General features: G+C 51.7%; 1 protein-coding gene across 1 annotated transcript; it reads left to right on the forward strand.

Annotated features, from left to right (window-relative positions):
* The first annotated feature begins 3,308 nt into the window (after positions 1 to 3,308).
* On the forward strand, positions 3,309 to 17,285 carry LOC123345899 (zinc finger protein RFP-like). Its single transcript, XM_044982959.1, has 6 exons — positions 3,309 to 3,716; positions 5,495 to 5,590; positions 8,515 to 8,742; positions 10,193 to 10,215; positions 12,740 to 12,849; positions 16,721 to 17,285. The coding sequence occupies exons 1-6, from the start codon at positions 3,309 to 3,311 to the stop codon at positions 17,227 to 17,229; spliced, it is 1,374 nt and encodes a 457-aa protein (XP_044838894.1). The 3' UTR covers positions 17,230 to 17,285.
* The last annotated feature ends 179 nt before the right edge of the window (positions 17,286 to 17,464 follow it).

Genomic DNA, 17,464 nt, shown 5'->3' on the forward strand with positions numbered 1-17,464 from the left:
ACTCGGCCCCAGGCCCTTCCCCCACTCCACCCCTTTCCCCAAGCCCCGACCTGCCCTGCCTCTTCCTCCCTCCACTCCTCCCCCATTCCCGTGAGGGCATCCGGCATACCAGTGAACAGCTGATCACTAGCGGAAAGGAGGTGCTGGGGGAGGGAGAGGAGCTGATTGGCACTGCTGCCAGTGGGTGCTGAGCACCCTATTTTTTTTCCATGAGTGCTCCAGCCCCAGAGCACCCATGGAGTTGGTGCCTATGTTCAGGGGCCTTGAGGGAAGCTGTCAGTCTGGCCTTTGGAGGTGGTGCTTCCTGAGGTGTTTATCTCATAGTGGCGTCTGTGACAACCCAGAGAGCCCTACCATGGCTGCCAGCTAGTGGTGTGACTGCGTCGGCCGTTCTACCGACTTGGGTTCTAGATCTGTCCCTGCAGAACCTCACAGTTAGCTTCTTTGCCCTAATTATCCATGAATGAAAAGCCCTCAGCTGACACAAGCCCTGTAGTCACACAAAGCACATGTATTATCTTCCTTATTCTGGGAGAAGGGGTGGGGGCGGGGCCTTGGGGGAGGACAGAGTGGGGGTGGGGGCCTTGGGTGGGAGGGGCAGCACAGGGGCCAGGGCCATGGTTTGGGCACCATTGCCCCCTGCCTACTTTTAGGGAGCTTAAGCCTCTCCTGTCCTCCACTGGAAAGGTCCATAGACAGATAGACAAAACAATCACAACAACCTGCAGACAAATAGACTGTGGGCTTGGCTACCCTTGAGAGTTGCAGCGCTGGTGGAGGCTTTCCAGCGCTGCAACTTAGTAACTGTCCACACCTGCAAGGCACATCCAGCACTGCAACTCCCTGGCTGCAGCGCTGGCCGTACACCTGGTCTGCTTGAGGTGTAACGAGTGCAGCGCTGGTGATGCAGTGCTGCTCGTCAGGTGTGGGCACACACCAGCGCTGTTATTGGCCTCCAGGGTATTAGGAGATATCCCAGAATGCTTTTAACTAAATTACTCTCTTTGTTTTGTTATGCAGCCTCTCTTTGTTTTGTTGTGAACTCGGGGCTCCGGGAGCTGCTTATCTAAAAAACAAACACAGCTCCTGTTTGCTGTGATCAATCTGTAACTGACTGTGAACAATCAAATGAGATAACCCCTGTGAATGAGGCAGGCAGGGGGGATGAGTGTTTGCTTGACGAGAGAAACAGCGGGGGCGGGGCGGAGAAAGGGAGTCCATTGGAGCAGCTGCTTATCTGGTCTGCAGGCTGTTTGCAGTTAAGAGTAAGGGGTCGGGAAAATTTTCTGATTTTGCAAGGCAGGGAGCTGATACACAGTGTCGGCTCCAAAAATCCACTCTCTCTCTCTCCCCCGCTCCCTGTCACACTGCACCCCACCCCCCTCTTTTGAAAAGCACGTTGCTGCCACTTGAACGCTGGGATAGCTGCCCATAATGCATCACTCCCAACAGCGCTGCAAATGCGGCCACACTGCAGCACTGGTAGCTGTGAGTGTGGCCACACACCAGCGCTTTCCCTACACAGCTGTACGACCAGCGCTGTAACTCCCAGCGCTGCAACTCTCAAGTGTAGCCAAGCCCTAAACGTCAGGGCACCGACTTCCTGCTCTGCTTTGTCTCCTGTATCCCCTTCCCCCACCCATCGTCTGACTGGTCAGCCTAAACCAAAGCATCCTCAGGGCGAGGATGGTCTTAAACTCTGACCATCCCTGTCTCCTCCCACTGAGGGCAGGTCTCCACTTAAAATGCTGCAGTGGTGCTGCTGTAGCGCTTCAGTGAAGATGCTACCAATGCGGACGGGAAGACTTCTCCTGTTGTTGGCGTAGGTACTGCACCTTCCCAGAGGGGTGGTAGCTATGGAATTCTCCCATCGACACCGTGCTGTCTACACTGGGGGCTAGGTTGGTTTACCTGTGTCACTCGGGGGGTGGGGCAGGTGTGTGGATTTTTCACATCCCCTGAGCGATGTCGTTATATGGACTGAATTCCCTAGTGCAGACCAGGCTTCAGTTTCTGATTTATTTATTTTTTTGATTGCTTGTTGCTCTGGTAGCACAGTTTGTCTTGCCTTTAACGGTCTGCCTTGGCTGATATACAGCCCTGTCTGCAGCATCCACTCCTTTCCCCGCTCCGGGAATCATGGGAATGTTAATGAATACGGAGGAAGGATTTTTGCTTTGACCCAGGTCCTGAAATGTATGGACCAATGGAGACTTCCAATGGAGACTAAATACCTGAGGATCTGGACTTTTATTACAAGTTTGTCTGGCCTGCAGCACAAGAGGACTTTGAGCCTGACTGAGACAGGTCTCGGAATATCAATAAATAATATAAATGCAATTTGGGTGGCACAAAGGTGGGAGATCAGCAGGGAATAAAGACGGACAGGGACAGAGATACGCTTAGCTTGGAGCGCTTCCCTACTTGGTAATCATAGAATCATAGGACTGGAAAGGACCTCGAGAGGTCATCTAGTCCAGTCCCCTGCCCTCATGGCAGAACCAGGGCCGGCACTTCCATTAGGCGACCCTAGGCGTTCGCCTAGGGTGCCAGGATTCGGGGGGCTGCATTTTGTGCGCTCCCCACGGGGCGCACAGGAGCTTCCGGTTCCGCTTCCGTCGCGCCGCCAAAGAAGGATCTTCTGCCAACGTGCTGCGGAAAAGAGCGGCAGGCAATTGAGCAGCTCAATGACTGCCGCTGTCGCCTGCGGCATTTCGGCAGAGAGTCCTTCTTTGGCGGCGCAATGGGAGTGGAACCGGAAGCTCCTGCGCGCCCCGTAGGGAGCGCACAAAATGCCGCCTCCCGAATTCTGCCTAGGGTGCCAGAAACCCTGGCACCGCTCCTGGGCAGAACTAAGTATTATCTAGACCATCCCTGACAGGTGTTTGTCTAACCTGCTCTTAAAAATCCCCAGTGATGGATAATCTTTATCTGTTAGTTGAAATCTGACTCCTAACCACCAATAATTTTTCTTACTGTGTCTGGATTTAAATAAATGATTACATTACAGTCATTTATTGACATTTGGGGGCAGGATTTCACCGTTCTGCCCTTCAGTAGCAGAGAGATGCATTCTCTTAATTGCGGTTTCAAAGAGGTTTTTTTTTTTTAACCTGGGAATTAAGTAGCATTGTTCCCTGCATGGGGAGGGTCACATTGCTCTCCAGGGCCTCAGGGGCTGAAACTAGATGGGGCTCATTCCAGCCCAGCAAATGAGCCGGCTCCAGGAGAAGAAATGCTGTCAGGATGCACTCAAAGGGGAGTGATGTGAAACTAACCTGCTGTCACACTTGTCCTCACAGAGAGCCATGGCTACTGTGGAAAAACTCCAAGAGGAAGCTTCTTGTTCCATCTGCTTGGAGTATTTCCAAGACCCGGTGTCTATCCACTGCGGGCACAACTTCTGCCGGGCCTGCATCACTCAGTGCTGGGGCGAACTGGCTACAAACTTCTCCTGCCCCCAGTGCAGACAGACCGCCCAGCAGAGAAACTTCAGGCTGAACAGGGAACTGACGAACATGGTGGAGCTAGTGAAACAGCTGAAGTTGCCTCCAATGACAGAGCCAGAGGCAGAGCGAGTGTGTGAGAAACACAGGGAGCCTCTGAAACTCTTCTGTGTGGAGGAACAACAATTAATCTGTTTGGTCTGCAGACAGTCCTGGGCGCATGGAGCTCACGCTGCGGTTCCCATCGAGGAGGCTGCCCAGAAGTACAAGGTAGGGAATCTCTCTCTCCAGAGTGTCTATTTAGGCCTCATTTATGTTTTTGGTTGGTTGCCTTTTCAAAATCAAAATGGCAGGAGTTCAGTAAATCCTAGTGTAATTTGGGCCCTTCTCTGGGCAATTTCTAGACTAAACGTTTGGGTTTCTTTCCAGTTTAACCTGAACGCCTCATTTCCTGTGTTATTGATGATCGATTTATGCTCACAACAGAGTTCTTGCATGGAATTTTGGCCCAGAGCTTCAGAGGTCTTTAGATTTCTGGATTCCATTGAAATCACTGGAAATTGAGAGCCTAGGAATCTTTGAGGAGCAAGGCCTTAGCCACTTAATTTTTGATCTGTGCTCCTGATAACTGGGTTTTTTTTTCTAGTGGAACCTGAGCGCCTAACGTCTCATTCATTCAATTTGCTAACAAGCATTCCTGCAAGGGGTTGTGCTGTTAAGTTACCGGTCTGTGCACCTAACATTAAAGAAAATGTTACATAGTCTGGAAATTAGACCTAAACGACCTTTGCATCGCAGGTTGCAGTCTTCCAAACGCTAATTAGGGCTTGTCCATTACATGGAGAAATTCCTGATCAACTCCGTATGTGAATGCTCTTATTCTGGAGCAAGAGTGCCCTTGCTCCTGTAAAATGGATTAAGCTGAATAGGAATATGTCACTGTTGTTTTGGAGTAAAAGTGTCCACACATGTACTGTGCTTTAAATTCACACCCGCAATGACTGGCAAGTCCAGATAAGTCCTTATGCACATGCTTCGATTTATATTACCATATCAATTAGGCTACTCAGAGTAGTAAATTAAGCACCTGTGTGTCGCAGTATCAGGGCTATTTCACCCTGAAATTACATTCCTCATGCACTCGGAACCTGTTGTGAATAAAACTGTTGTGAATAAAACTGACTGGAGTAATACTCCTTGCTCCTTGCCACTTATTTCACTCCCAATAAGGTAATACATTTCTCCAATTCTTGTACACTGGATATCTAGTTTAACAACTGGTCAACATTGGCACAGCTGCGCTGCTGTAGGATTCTAGCATAGATGAGCCCTTTAGATGTTGCAAGTCCCTTTCTGAAGCTGGTCTATTTGAAATAAAGTTGACTAAAGTTGTTTTATTCTTCTTTGGTGTCATTAATTTCATACCCAACAAAGCAATAACCCACTCCTTGCTCCCCAGACCCCCTGACTGCTAAGCAGGGTATTCAGAGCCCTTGGTTTGTGTAGATCAGGGGTCGGCAACCTTTCAGAAGCAGTGTGCCGAGTTTTCATTTATTGACTCTAATTTAAGGTTTCACGTGCCAGTAATACATTTTAATGTTTTTAGAAGGTCTTTTTCTATAAGTCTATAATATATAACTAAACTGTTGCTGTATATAAAGTAAATAAGGTTTTTAAAAATGTTTAAGAAGCTTCATTTAAAATTAAATTAAAATGCAGAGGCCCTGGACCGGTGGCCAGGACCAGGGCAGTGAGAGTGCCACTGAAAATCAGCTTGCGTGCCACCTTCGGCACGCTTGCCATAGGTTGCCTACCCCTGGTGTAGATTATACAGACCAGCATTACTTACTGGGGGGAAAACCCCAGTGAATTATGGGAGGCAAACTTGGTCCCATCCAGCCAGGGAATTTACATGCAAGTGACATTAAGAAAGTTCCCCCCGTGAGTTAGAGTAGCTGGTAAAGCGTTTATTTAAATGAAATCTGAATTGGATCCATTCCTCCCCCACCCAAAACAGAAATCCCACCAAACCCTTTTTCTCTTCTCAGGAGCAAGTCAAGGCTCGACTGCAGGCTCTGAAGGAAGAGAGAGAAAAACTCCTGGGATTTAAATTGACTGGCGAGAGGATGAGCTGGGAGTATGTGGTAGGTGCCCAAAGCAGAGATGGGTATCTCTGCCTGTGAGTGAGTATCGCTGGCCTTGTCTAGACGAGGATTAAAATATGGGCTATTAGATCTTGGGGCTTGTCTACACTGAAAACACGACCGCGGCACAGCTGTAGCGTTTCAGTGTGGACACAACTTATGCTGACAGGAGGGGCTTTCCCATTGGCGTAGGTAATCCACCTCCCTGAGAGGTCGACGGAAGAATTCTTCCTAGCGCTGGCTACATGGGGACTTAGGTTGGCTGAACTATGCTGCTCAGGGGTGTGAATTTTTCACACCCCTGACCACTGTGGTTATGCTGATATAACTTTTAAGTGGAGCCCAAGCTTAAGAGCCTGGGATGTGACTATTTGTCACTATTTTTTATCTGAGACAATAAATGTGTGTGTGTCAGGGTGTCTCTCACTCTACAGCTTCCGTGTTGGGGTGGTATCTGTGTTTTGTGGTGACCACATGCTCCTGAGTGTGATGCATGTGTGATTGCATTTCCACATGCAGAGGCAACACATAAGGGGGTCATGTGCCCCCCCCCCCCGATTTGCTGCATGGTTTGTACTGAGCATGCTCCCATGGACTAAGCATGCTCAGTAACACTGCGGAAGCCAGCTGCCCTCACTCTGCCCAAACACGCCCCCCCCACTAGTGGCAGGCACGAGTCGTCTCTGTCCCTGGGAGCACCTGATAGGAAGTTTCTGGGTGTCTCTCTCATGTGCGTCCATGAGCATTTGTCTCTGCAGTTTGTATTTGTTTTTTAAATGACTGATGTGCTGATATCATGATTTTTCTCATTGGATTTTTTTGTTGGTGTCATGCTTCTAATTTCCCGCACCTCCCTTTGCCCAAGAGTCTCTGCCAGTGCAGAGTGTGTGTGTGTGTGTGTGTGTGAGAGAGAGAGATAGAGAGATGGGCCAGGTCTACACTAACATGTTAGTTTGACCCAGCTGTCATTCAGGGATGTGAACACCCCCGCCCCTGAAAGACGTAATTAAGCTGACCTACCCTGGTGTAGCCAGTGCTAAGTCAATAGAAGAATTCTTCCATCACCCTAGCGACTGCTTCTCAGGGAGGTGGATTTAGCACAGCAATGGGAAAACCAGTGCCGGATTACCGCACGGGCCAACAGGCTGGAAAAATCTCCCCCTGCCACTGCCCCAGGGCAGGAGGAGCTCTCACTCCCCACCACGACCTCGGTGCAGAGCTTCCCCAGTCTCGGTGCCGCAGTGGGGGGGAGGAGCAAGCGGAGGGGTGGGGCTATGGCAGAAGGGGTGGAATGGGGGCGGGACTGTGGGCGGAACAGAGGCAGGGCCACGGGGAAAAGGTCAGAACAAGGGTGGGGCCACAGGGGAAGGGGCGGAACAGGGTGGGGCCATGGGCGGTGTCGCAGGTGGAAGGGGCGGAACGGGGGTGGAACTTCAGGTGGAAGAGGTGGGGTAGGGCCACAGTTTTGACGTCGGGGCCCCCTCACTTGCTCTGGCCCAGGGCCCCAGGAGACCTTGATCTGCCTCTGAGGAGACCCACTCCTGTTGCTGCAGTGAGTGTCTACACTGACGCACTAGCACGGTGCAGCTGCAGCGCTGCCACTGTGCCGCTGTAGCGGTTTCAGTGTAGACACAGCCAGAGAGAGAGAGAATGTTAACCTGAGTCCTGCATCCTGCTGCCCTTTCTGCTGCTAGATGAATCTGGAGTTCACTAGGCCAGTGAAATGAGAACAACCTAATCATGCAACGCTGTAGCCAAAATGTGATCCTTGGATGCGTAACCGTGGGACTCTTGAGTAGGGGTAGAGAGATTATTTTACCTGTGTATTTGGTCCTGGAGAAACCGCTGCTGGAATCCCATGTCCAGTTCTGGTGTCCTCAGTTCAGAAAGGATGTTGATAAACTGGAGAGGGTTCAGAGAAGAGCTACGAGAGTGATCAATGGAATAGAAAACGTGCCTTCTAGTCATAGATGCAAGGAACTCCATCTATTTAACTTAACATAAATAAGGCTTCAGAAGTGACTGGATCATGGTGTGCAAGCACCTACGTGGGAAACAAACGTTTGATAATGAGCTCTTTGAAACTAGTGGACAAAAATATACCACCATCCTCTGGCTGGAAGTTGAAGCTAGACAAATTCAGACTGGAAATAAGGCATATATTTCTAACAGTGCGGGTAATTAACCACTGGAATATTACCATGGGTCTTGGCGGATTCTTAATCACTGGCAATTTTTCAATCAAGATTTAAAAAAGAAAAGAAAAAGATATGCTCTAATTAAAGAGAAAATGTTTCGGAAAATCCGATGGCCTGTGTTACACAGGAGGTCAGACTAGATCAGGGGTCGGCAACCTTTCAGAAGTGGTGTGCCAAGTCTTCATTTATTCACTCGAATTTAAGGTTTCGCGCACCAGTAATATATTTGAATGTTTTTAGAAGGTCTCTTTCTATAAGTCTATAATATATAACTAAATTATTGTTGTATGTAAAGTAAATAAGGTTTTTAAAATATTTAAGAAGCTTCATTTAAAATTAAATTAAAATGCAGAGCCCCCGTGGATGGGTGGCCAGGACCCAGGCAGTGTGAGTACCACTGAAAATAAGCTTGCGTGCCACCTTCGGCACGTATGCCATAGGTTGCCTACCCCTGGACTAGATGATCACAATGGTCTCTTCTGGCCTTGGAATCTATGAATCCATGCTAAAGCTCACACGCTATTAACATAAATTAGGACTGACTAAGGAAGCTTTAGGAAGATGTCTCTCTCATCCATAGGACGTTTGTCTCAAAAAAAGTCTTAAAATGACTTTTTGGGGTAGTGAGAAATTTCCCTGTGGCAGACACATGGCTGTATGAAATACCCCTGATCTCTCTGCCGGGTCTTTACCTGCCCATTCCCCATTTCTATCTGTCTGTTACAGGAAAAGATCAAAAAGGAGAGGCAGAGAATTGGGTTTGAATTTCAGCAGCTCCGCCAGTTTCTGGAGGAACAAGAGTGCCTTCTGCTGGCCCGGCTGGAAGAGTTGGACAGGATTATGAAGTGGCAAAAGGAAATGGTCACCAGATTTCCCATGGACATTTCCCATCTTAATAGCCTGATCAGTGAGCTGGAGGGGAAGTGCCAGCAGCCAGCGAGTGATTTCCTGGAGGTGAATTTCCTTTCTGTGGAGGTAGGCTCCAGCAGTGGGCAGCTGCAGGAGCCTTTCCCCACTGCCTCTCCCATTGCCAGAGCCAGGGTGGCCGGTGCAACCTATTAGGTGACCGCAGGCACTAGGATTTGGGGGGCGGCATTTTCTTCAGCGGTGACCGGGGCGGCTGAAGATCCGGCCGCCGCGGTCGCCGCCAGCATTTAGGCGGAGGGAGCTGGGGCAGGGGGGTGCAGGGAGCACCGCCTGCAGCAAGTAAGGGGGGGGCAGCACACACAGGAACTCCCCGCCCCAGGTCACCCCTGCTCTGCCTCCTCCCCGAGCACGCCGTGGCTGCTTCACTTCTCCCGCCTCCCAGGCTTGCGGCGCAAATCAGCTTAGGCGACGCAAGCCTGGGAGGCGGGAGAAGTGAAGCAGCCACGGTGTGCTCGGGGAGGAGGCAGAACAGGGGTGAGCTGGGGCGGGCAGCTGCCGCACGGCTCCCTGGGCCGGGGCGGAGGGGGGGGGAGCTGCCATGGCGGGGGGGGCACGTCAGGGCGGAGGGGGGGTGGGGAGCTGCCGCAGGGGGGGTGCCTCAGGATGGAGGGGGGGGAGCTGCCACGGGAGGGGGTGCGCCTCAGGGCGGGGGAGGGGGCAGGGAACCGCCACAGGGCTCGGGGACGGGGGAGGGCACAAGGTGGAAGTTTCGCCTAGGGCGCGAAACATCCTTGCACCGGCCCTGGCCACAGCCTTTCCCCACTTCTGTTAGAGACACCCCAGTTGCCTCTGCACAGTATCCTGCACTATTTTCACAGGGGATGATGCCAAAATTACCCCCAAAATTCTCTCTGATGTGGAATCTGCTCTCCCAGTTCTCTGAGATGCTGCCTACGGCTGCCTTGTGTATGCAGAATGCGTCAGAGCCCCGTGGCAACTTTGCTTGCCGGAGCGCTGCACCCAGCTAGTGTCCTACGGAAGTTCAAATCCAAAATGAGCCCATAAATATTTAAAGTATTGTTTGTATTGCAGTAGCCTCCAGAGGCCCCAATGTGCCAAGCACAGAGAGAGGCTGCAGCAGAGCCAGCAAATGAACCCCATAACCCAGCCTCCAAAGTAGGAGGCTAAACATTTTGCTAAGGTAACATAACATGTGCCAAACCCAGGAATCTGCTGTGGCGATGGAGGGGGAGATTGGAGTGGGAAATGTTAATCTTCCTGATTAGCATTTGCCTTTTGAAAACACCCTGGATTGTTTCTCTGTCCCCAATAGAACGTGCCGCCTAACCCCAGGGGAAGATTTAGGGGCCGTTTTGGAAAATCCAACTCCGTGATCCAAATGCTTTAATAAATATGTAGAAATAGGTTGTGACTTTAACCTATGGAACTTGATGGGTGAAAGCTCATTTCCCGCAGGCGGGATCTTTGGCATTTCACATGTGCAATCAACTTCCTTTCTCTCTTTCTCTCCCTCTAGGACATCAGGATCACCTTGAGCAGGTACATGGCTCCGTCTCACTCCCCCTCGCCTTTCATTCTCTTGTCATGTTAAAACCCCAGGGCCCAGCAGCAAGGTGTAGGGGGCACAATCACAACTCTCCCAATGTTAAGTTTAATTAAGTGGTTTTAAATATGTTCCACCCAGGGCTTACTTTGTAATGAAAGAAGTGCCCTGGCTCAGGCAATGAGGAGCCATATATTTTACTTTCATAACTGATGTGTCAAGCACAGAGGTGCTGGGGCTGTGAACTGCCAGGCCTAGAGATGCCAGGGATATGAACTGCCAGGCCCAGAGATGCCGGGACTGTGAACTGCCAGGCCCAGAGGTGCCGGGGGCCCGGGGCTATGAACTGCCAGGCCCAGAGGTGCCGGGGCTATGAACTGCCAGGCCCAGAGATGCCGGGACTGTGAACTGCCAGGCCCAGAGATGCCAGGGATATGAACTGCCAGGCCCAGAGATGCCGGGACTGTGAACTGCCAGGCCCAGAGGCGCCGGGGCTATGAACTGCCAGGCCCAGAGGTGCCGGGGCTGTGAACTGCCAGGCCCAGAGGTGCCGGGGGCCCGGGGCTATGAACTGCCAGGCCCAGAGGTGCTGGGACTGTGAACTGCCAGGCCCAGAGGTGCCGGGGCTCTGAACTGTCAGGCCCAGAGGAGCTGGGACTGAACTGCCAGGCCCAGAGGGGCCAGGGTTATGAAATTCCAAGCCCAGAGGTGCCGGGGCTGTGAACTGCCAGGCCCAGAGGTGCCGGGACTATGAACTTCCAGGCCTAGAGATGCTCGGGCTATGAACTGCCAACCTAAAGGTGCCGGGGCTAGGAACTGCCAAGCCTAGAGGTGCCAACACTGAGCCCTGGCAAGCCCTGGCATAAATTAAGCACTGCTTCCACCTCTAAGGCACTGGCTGTGTCAGGATGCTGGGGATGGAATAAGAGGCCTTTCATCTCTAGGGCACTGGTTACAATCCAGCACCGCTGACTCTTTTTTTGGCTACGTCTACACTACACACCACTGGTGGTGGCATATAGGGTGTGTAGCTACACAACACAATGAGAAACTGCTGCCTCTCCCATTGCCGGAGCCTTACCCCACTTCTGGAGTCTTTTTTCCTGCAGCGGGGAAAGGCTCCAGCTGCAGGCAGTCAGCGGGATGCTACTCTGCTGAAAACAGCGCTGAGTGGACGGGGAGGCATGGCTTGGGTGAGCAGAGAGCATGTGGGGTATGTTCTCGTGTACACCCTCACCCTTCGGGAGTGTCTTTACTCACCTAAGCCGTGCATCATGGTCTGCACAGCTCTTTACACCCATGCTAAGGGGGCCTCCCCATGTATGCACTCTATACGCCGCTGAAAGAACCGTGCAGATGAACCCTTTGTGTGGAGTGAGCTGTGTCTGGGGAGGGACTGGTCTGACTCCAGTTGCTTTTGGGCTTGAGGTCTACAATGCAAAAACCACTTGCAACATGGGAACATCCTGGCCATCAGAGCAGGGAGGATATCGACCAAAATGGCCATGATGCAACTTCCTTCCTACCCATACACATAGGCCCGGATCTTCTAAGGCATTGCAATGATGAGATTTGACGATAGGTTTTCCACCTCCTGGGACTAGCAAGTCATTCTCTGTCTGAATGACCTGGACAGGAGAGACTGCGAGACCCACAGCAGAACATCCCGTACCCCAGAGGTTACCCATTTTGTGTGCCGTTAGGCTTGTCTCAGCACCTCTACAGGCAAGATAGGTGGGGGGACACCTCCCCGGTTTGAGGATTGCACTGCAGCATAGGCAGGAGACGCCTACTGGGAGGTAACAGTACCTGTGCCCAGAGGCAGAAACATAGGCACCTAGGGCATTTTTAGAACATAAGAATGGCCACATGGGCTCAGACCAAAGGCCCATCTAGCCCAGAATCCTGTCTCCCAACAGTGTCCAATGCCAGGCGCCCCAGAGGGAATGAACAGAACAGGGAATCATCAAGTGATCCATCCCCTGTCGCCCATTCCCAGCTTCTGGCAAACAGAGGCTAGGGACACCATCTCTGTCAGCCAGGCTAATAGCCATTGATGGACCTATCCTCCATGAATGTATCTAGTTCTTTTTCAAACCCTGTTATAGTCTTGGCCTTCACAACATCTTTCGGCAAAGAGTTCCACAGGTTGACTGTGCGTTGTGGCTAAAAGGTAGATGTTGAGTGAGCTTAGGCACCTACAGGGTTAGGTGGCAGATGAAGGGGGTTGCAATGCCTCTTAAATCTGGGACTCAGGTGCCTAAATCCCTTTGAGGATCTGGGCCTAATAGTCTCTGTAGCCTAAGGATGGATTGTAACTGTGGGGGAAGCATGCACAGCTAGTGCCTCGGTGTCACCTTCTGTGAGGGTAGGACACACAGAGGAATTCATTCTCCATGGCCCCCAGTACAGCAGCATTGACTGGCACGAGCTTCATATTAAAAGGCAATTAAGTAATACATAATAAGGAGTAATTAATGTAATTAATACAATTAACTTCAGAGAGTTTTCTCTCTCCAGGTGCGAGATGTTCCAGCAGCCCACGGGGATTTCTCTTGAGCTGGAAAAGAGACTAAGTGATTTCTCTCAAAAAACTATTGCTTTAAAGGAGACCCTGAGGAAATTCAAAGGTACCAAAACGGGAGCCAGGCAGAGAATCGAGATGTGTCTCTGTCACTGTAAGAGGGGATGGGCTCTGGCCACTTAGCAGCCAATGTAAAACCCAGCAAAAGTACAGTAGAGGTCCATTGGACGGGGCGGTGGGAACTGTCCAGGACTAAAGAAGTTTCCAGTGAGGATTCAGAAATGAAATAACATGAATATGGTTCAATGTTTTATTTACTTGTTTTTCCTACATCATGAGAAATTTGGGATCCAGGTGAAGGGAGCAGTGCCAGATCCAAAAGGGGCTGAATCCTGCTTATGAATAGGCCCTATCAAATTCATGGCCATGAAAAATGCATCATGGACTGTGAAATCTGGTCTCCCCCTATGAAATCAGGTCTTTTGTGTGCTTTTGCCCTATACTATATAGATTTCATGGGGGAGACCAGTGTTTCTCAAATTGTGGGTCTTGATCCAAAGCGAGTTGCAGGGGGGTTGCAAGGTTTATTTTAGGGGGGTTGCGGTATTGCCACCCTTACTTCTGCATTGCTGCCTTCAGAGCTGAGCGGCCGGAGAGTGGCGGCTGCTGACTGAGGGCCCAGCTCTGAAGGCAGCAGTGGAGAAGTAAGGGTGGCAATACCATACTGTGCCATCCTTACTTCTGCATTGCTGCTGGCGGTGATGCTGCTTTCAGAGCTGGGTTCCCAGCCAGCAGCCACCGCTCTTCAGCTGCCCAGCTCTGAAGGCAGCGCCGCTGCCAATAGCAGCAGCACAGAAGTAAGGGCAGCAGTACTGCAATCGCCCCTACAATAACCTTGTGACCTCCCCCACAACTCCTTTTTGGGTCAGGACCCCTACAATTACAACACCGTGACATTTCAGATTTAATTAGCTGAAATAATGAAATTTATGATTTTTAAAATCCCATGACTGTGTAATTGACCAAAATGGACATGAATTTGGTTGGGCCCTCCTTATGAATGAACAGAGAAAGAGATCCAGTAAACAATGGTTTAATAACAGAGAAAAAGAGGGAACAGATCAAGGAGATAGAGCTGGGAGTCAGGAGACCTGGGTTTTGTTCTAGCTCCTCCACCAATTCGGTGAGCAACCCTGGAAAAATCAATTCAGTTCTCTGTGCCTCACTTTCCCCATCTCCAAAATCACGGTGTTCTATTTCTCCAGCACAGCCATTCCCTTGCACTTCATGCACAGGAAGTCCCTTCTGGCTTCCGGCAGGAAAGAAAACATGGCGCATCCATGGTAGGTCACCGCTGCTGTTCTAGTGCTGGCCATCTTGAAACCCGCACGGAGAAGGAAAGCTTCTCGCATGCCCTCTCTCGGCTCCCTGCCAAGCTCTCCCGTTAGTTCACCTAGCAAGTGATGATTTACACCAAGTCTCCCAACTTAGGTCAGCCCAGCCCCTCACCACTAGGGAGCAACTGTGTCTAGTGGGGCTGATCAAAGCTTGGTGGGTCAGGCCAACAGACGATGAGAACTGCAGTCTGCACTGGGTTCTCTAATGTTCAGTCTAGGAATGTACTGATGTTCTGAGATCCTTCAAGGAAACAAGTGATATAGTCACATAAAAATCCTCCTGGAATATTCTTCATTCTGTTTAAGGTACGTCTGGCTTGACTAAAGTTTTTTCTCTCCATATCTCTGCCCTTTTCCCTCTCTCTGTTTCCCTTCCCTCATTAAGCGGACTTATTTAATTCAGAGTGGAAAGCCGGGCATAACGCTGACTGCATGACATCTCTCCTCTCTAGACACCCTGGCTCTGGCACTACAGACCGGGGCAGGGAGATCTCTAGCGTGGGGAGTGGACACCATAGGAAGAAAGGGTGAGTTTTTACAGGGATATTTCCTGGTTTGCATTTGTAGCTCCGGCTTGAATGGCAGAAGAGCCTCTGAGATCAAACAAAACAGCCTCCTGCCAACAGAGGGAGAGAGGGGAACAGGAAAAGGGAAGGGGGCTTAAACAGCCTACAATATTAACCCCTTAACTGCTGTTCCCACATGACAAGCGCGGCATGGAAGTGAGACGGGGGCCAGCAGTGCATCTCCACTGACTCAATGGGACTCAGTGTTGTTGGCTTGATCCTCCCCCAGTGTCCTCCCGGGGCACTTGCTTCTCTCCCTCAATTGCCTGGATCTCCCATTTTCTCTTCCCACTGGACTGCGGAGGTCTCCATTTATGATCCTCCCTTCACCCTGGCTCTTTAAGACTTCTCCGCTGTTGCCTGACCCTTGGGAAGGTTAATCATGTTTGGATTGGCAGCCAATCGATCGGCGTGTGATAAGGGTCTTCCCCCAGAATCAGACCTAACACTACGGAGCTCGATGTCTTGTGGGGAGTCTCAGGTTGGATGACAAGGACACGTACCCTGAGGGCAAAGTAAAACCTTAGATACCTTTATGAAAATAATGGAGAAAGCTAGAAAAGACCCAAGCCACATAACAAGGCAGAGATCATGCAGGACTGGGGTTATCTATGGTATCACTCGACGCATAAGCTCCCAGAATTGCATACTCAGCCTTGGTTGAGGACCTGGTCATAAGAGACAACAGGACCAGCCCCGTCTCTGGCATCTATAGGCTAACACAGCGGTTCTCGAACTTTAGCAACCCGAGGACCCCATTTTGATTTACAAATTTTTGCGGACCCCTAAGCCCCCTGCTCTGCCCCAGGCCCCACCCCACTCCACTCCTTCCTCCAAGGCCCCACCACTGCTCCATCTCTTCCCACCCCTGCTTCACCCCTGCCCCTCCTCCTCTCCACCTCCTCCCCTGAGCGCGGCCCTTCCTTGCTCCTCACCCTCCCTCCCAGTGCCTCCTGCATGCCGCTGAGCACCTGTTCCCCGGCGTGTAGGAGGCACTGGGAGGGAGGGGGAAGAGTTGAGGAAGGGAGGGGGAGGAGTTGATCAGTGGGGCCGGCAGACCCCCTGGAGTACCCATGCGGACCCCCAGTTTGAGAAACGCTGGGTTAACATGTAACAGCCATTTCAGCTCATGATCATACCGTCACCCCTTGCTCCAGCGGATTCGCGGTTATTCCTTCTTATGTTCCTTGTGGTAGCACTGACTGGAACATTGTAACTCGTACCACTGAGCAAGCTCTCCTTAGTTCCCAACATCTAAATGTAACTGTTAGGCCAGGGGCGGGCAAACTTTTTGGCCCGAGGGCCACACTGGGGTTGTGAAATGGTATGGAGGGCCAGGGCAGCAGGGCTCGGACGGGCTCAGGCTTCAGATCCTCCTCTTGGTGTCATACGTAATTTTTGTTGTCAGAACAGGGTCGCAGTGCAATGGAGTTTGAGAACCCCAGATTTACGGTACACGGGCCTGTAGGTTTCTTGCATTACAGCTGAATATAATGAAAGCAGCTAAATATAGTGAAGGCAAGACAGTGAATATGGGCAGGCTTGCCCTATGGGCTACACCACCGCCTGCCGTCTTCTCCCCTCATCCAGCTGGGCTGGGAGGCAGCTCTCCAGCGGTCGGAGTCCCTTATTTCTCTTCCATTCCGCAGTGGGCTGGGTGCTGTTCCCCAGGGTTGTGCCTCCTTCCTTTTGCTAGTGGGGGACGGGGCGTCTCTCCCTAACAGGCACAGCTGGTGGCTCCCAGGCTCTGCTGCCTCCCCTGCTCTGTCCCTGCTGCTGGCAGTGGGGCAGCCCCCACAGGGAGACACAGCAGGGGAGGAGGCAGAGAGAAGCAGTCACAGCAGCAGATATAGCAGCACCCCTAGAGCCTGGGAGAGGACAGAGAGCCAGGACAGAGAGGCAGAAAATCAGGGAGCGACCCAGGTGGGATGGGGCTGCTGGGGAGTGCAAGAAAAGGTCCCCTCCTTCCCCAGGGCCGAGCTCTGCCCCTAACGCTCTGATTCTCTCTCCCCAGCGAATGTGACTCTGGATCCAGACACAGCTCACCCCCAGCTCGTCCTGTCTGCGGATGGGAAAGGCGTGAGACGGGGACACGAGCAGCAGGATCTGCCCGACAATCCCGAGCGATTCAATTCCGTTCTCTCTGTGCTGGGCCGTGAGGGGTTCACCTCAGGCAGACACTACTGGGAGGTGGAGGTGGGCGTTGGGGGAATCTGGTCGGTGGGGGTGGCCAGGGAGTCTGTGAGGAGGAAGGGACGGATGAGCAATTACCCTGAGCAGGAGATCTGGGCTGTGGGTCACTGGGGCGGTCAGTACCGGGCTTACACCTCCGGTGAGACCATTCTGCCCCTGCCTACGATCCCCAGGAGAATCCGGGTGTCTCTGGACTATGAAGGGGGGCGGGTGGCATTTTTTGATGTTGACAACAAGTTCCTGATCTTCATGTTCCCACCAGCCTCTTTCACCGGGGAGAGACTCTTCCCTTTCTTCTTGGCGGGATCCCCACTCCGGCTGTGTCCCTGAGATAGGGGCAAAGGGGAATGGTCCCATGTGACCATAGGTGCTGACTCCACGGGTGCTGCGGGGATGGAGTGCTCCTGGAAAAAAAACAGTGGGTGCTCAGCACCCATCAGCCACAGCTGTTCAGTGGCGCAGCCAATCAGCTGTTTGGCAGTGCCCCATATCAGCTAATTGGGGGCGCTGCTAAACAGCTGATGGCGGTGCCAACAAACAGCTGTTTGGCAGCTCGGGGAGATGT

The sequence above is a fragment of the Mauremys mutica genome, chromosome 12 (assembly GCF_020497125.1).
Source record: "Mauremys mutica isolate MM-2020 ecotype Southern chromosome 12, ASM2049712v1, whole genome shotgun sequence".
Lineage (NCBI taxonomy): Eukaryota > Metazoa > Chordata > Testudines > Geoemydidae > Mauremys > Mauremys mutica.

What these genes read in the sequence shown, in the direction of transcription:
- LOC123345899 (XM_044982959.1), top strand. Translation starts at nt 3,309, where the DNA reads ATGGCTACTGTGGAAAAACTCCAAGAGGAAGCTTCTTGTTCCATCTGC. An exon ending in CAGCGAGTGATTTCCTGGAG is followed by an intron (nt 8,743 to 10,192) that starts GTGAATTTCCTT and finishes CTCTCCCTCTAG; the next exon opens with GACATCAGGATCACCTTGAG. An exon ending in GACCCTGAGGAAATTCAAAG is followed by an intron (nt 12,850 to 16,720) that starts GTACCAAAACGG and finishes CTCTCTCCCCAG; the next exon opens with CGAATGTGACTCTGGATCCA.